This window comes from Myotis davidii, unplaced genomic scaffold (genome assembly GCF_000327345.1).
Source record: "Myotis davidii unplaced genomic scaffold, ASM32734v1 scaffold753, whole genome shotgun sequence".
In the NCBI taxonomy this organism is placed as follows: Eukaryota; Metazoa; Chordata; class Mammalia; order Chiroptera; family Vespertilionidae; genus Myotis; species Myotis davidii.
In genome coordinates this window covers 1,540,592-1,541,327 of record NW_006286231.1, presented here as the reverse complement: position 1 = coordinate 1,541,327, position 736 = coordinate 1,540,592, and the positions used below count along the sequence as shown (strand labels likewise).

Here is a 736-nt window from a genome sequence, read left to right as displayed (position 1 = left end):
CATAGAATTTTATATAGTCGGTCGATGAACAGTATCCACATTTCATTTGCTTAGATAACTCTTTGCTCACTATAAGTGTAGTGGGTATCTTCATGTTTCACAGACTCTGATGTATACTTTGAACGCATTTTAAGACCTTTCTTATAATACTGGTCAACCAGTTAATACCATGACCAGAAATTGACATCTTTTTTTGTATTCAATCATAAAATAAGTTGAAAAGTCCAGGGGTAGCAATGTTAGACATTATTAAAGTTATTTTAGTTAAGAGAGCCAGGACTTTACTAGCATTGTGGAATATCATAGTTACCTACAATGCAGGTTTACTGCCTCATAATTACATGTGAATAAATGCAAAAGGATTATTTTACTACCATGTTTCTGACTCATTTTACATTTATATTATATTATGCATGAATGTATTCCTCTTGTTGAAGTCACTATTGGCACTTTCTAAACAAAACAAAATGTGATCTATACTTACATAGGAAAACCTTCAAAGAGAATTTTTAATTGTAATGTTATTCATGTGGTAATTGATTTATTTACTCATCAATCATCCTTTGTTTTCATTTTTACCAGCCATTGTATCGCGATGCCTGGGACAAAGAGAAGGCTAATGTGAATGTGCCAGCCGACACTCCAGGGATGCTGCAGTCCAAGATCAACGCCCTGCAGATCAGCAACGTAAGGCACTACACACCCATGTGCTTTATACAATGCTTTCTGCCTTCAT

At 34.6% G+C, this 736-nt stretch overlaps 1 protein-coding gene across 1 annotated transcript in view; it reads left to right on the top strand.

Annotated features, from left to right (window-relative positions):
• Positions 1 to 736, top strand: part of NEB (nebulin) — a 198,617-nt gene that overhangs the window by 117,389 nt on the left and 80,492 nt on the right. Inside the window, 1 exon segment of the mRNA XM_015559803.1 lies at positions 583 to 687. Coding sequence (XP_015415289.1) covers positions 583 to 687 — 105 coding nt within the window.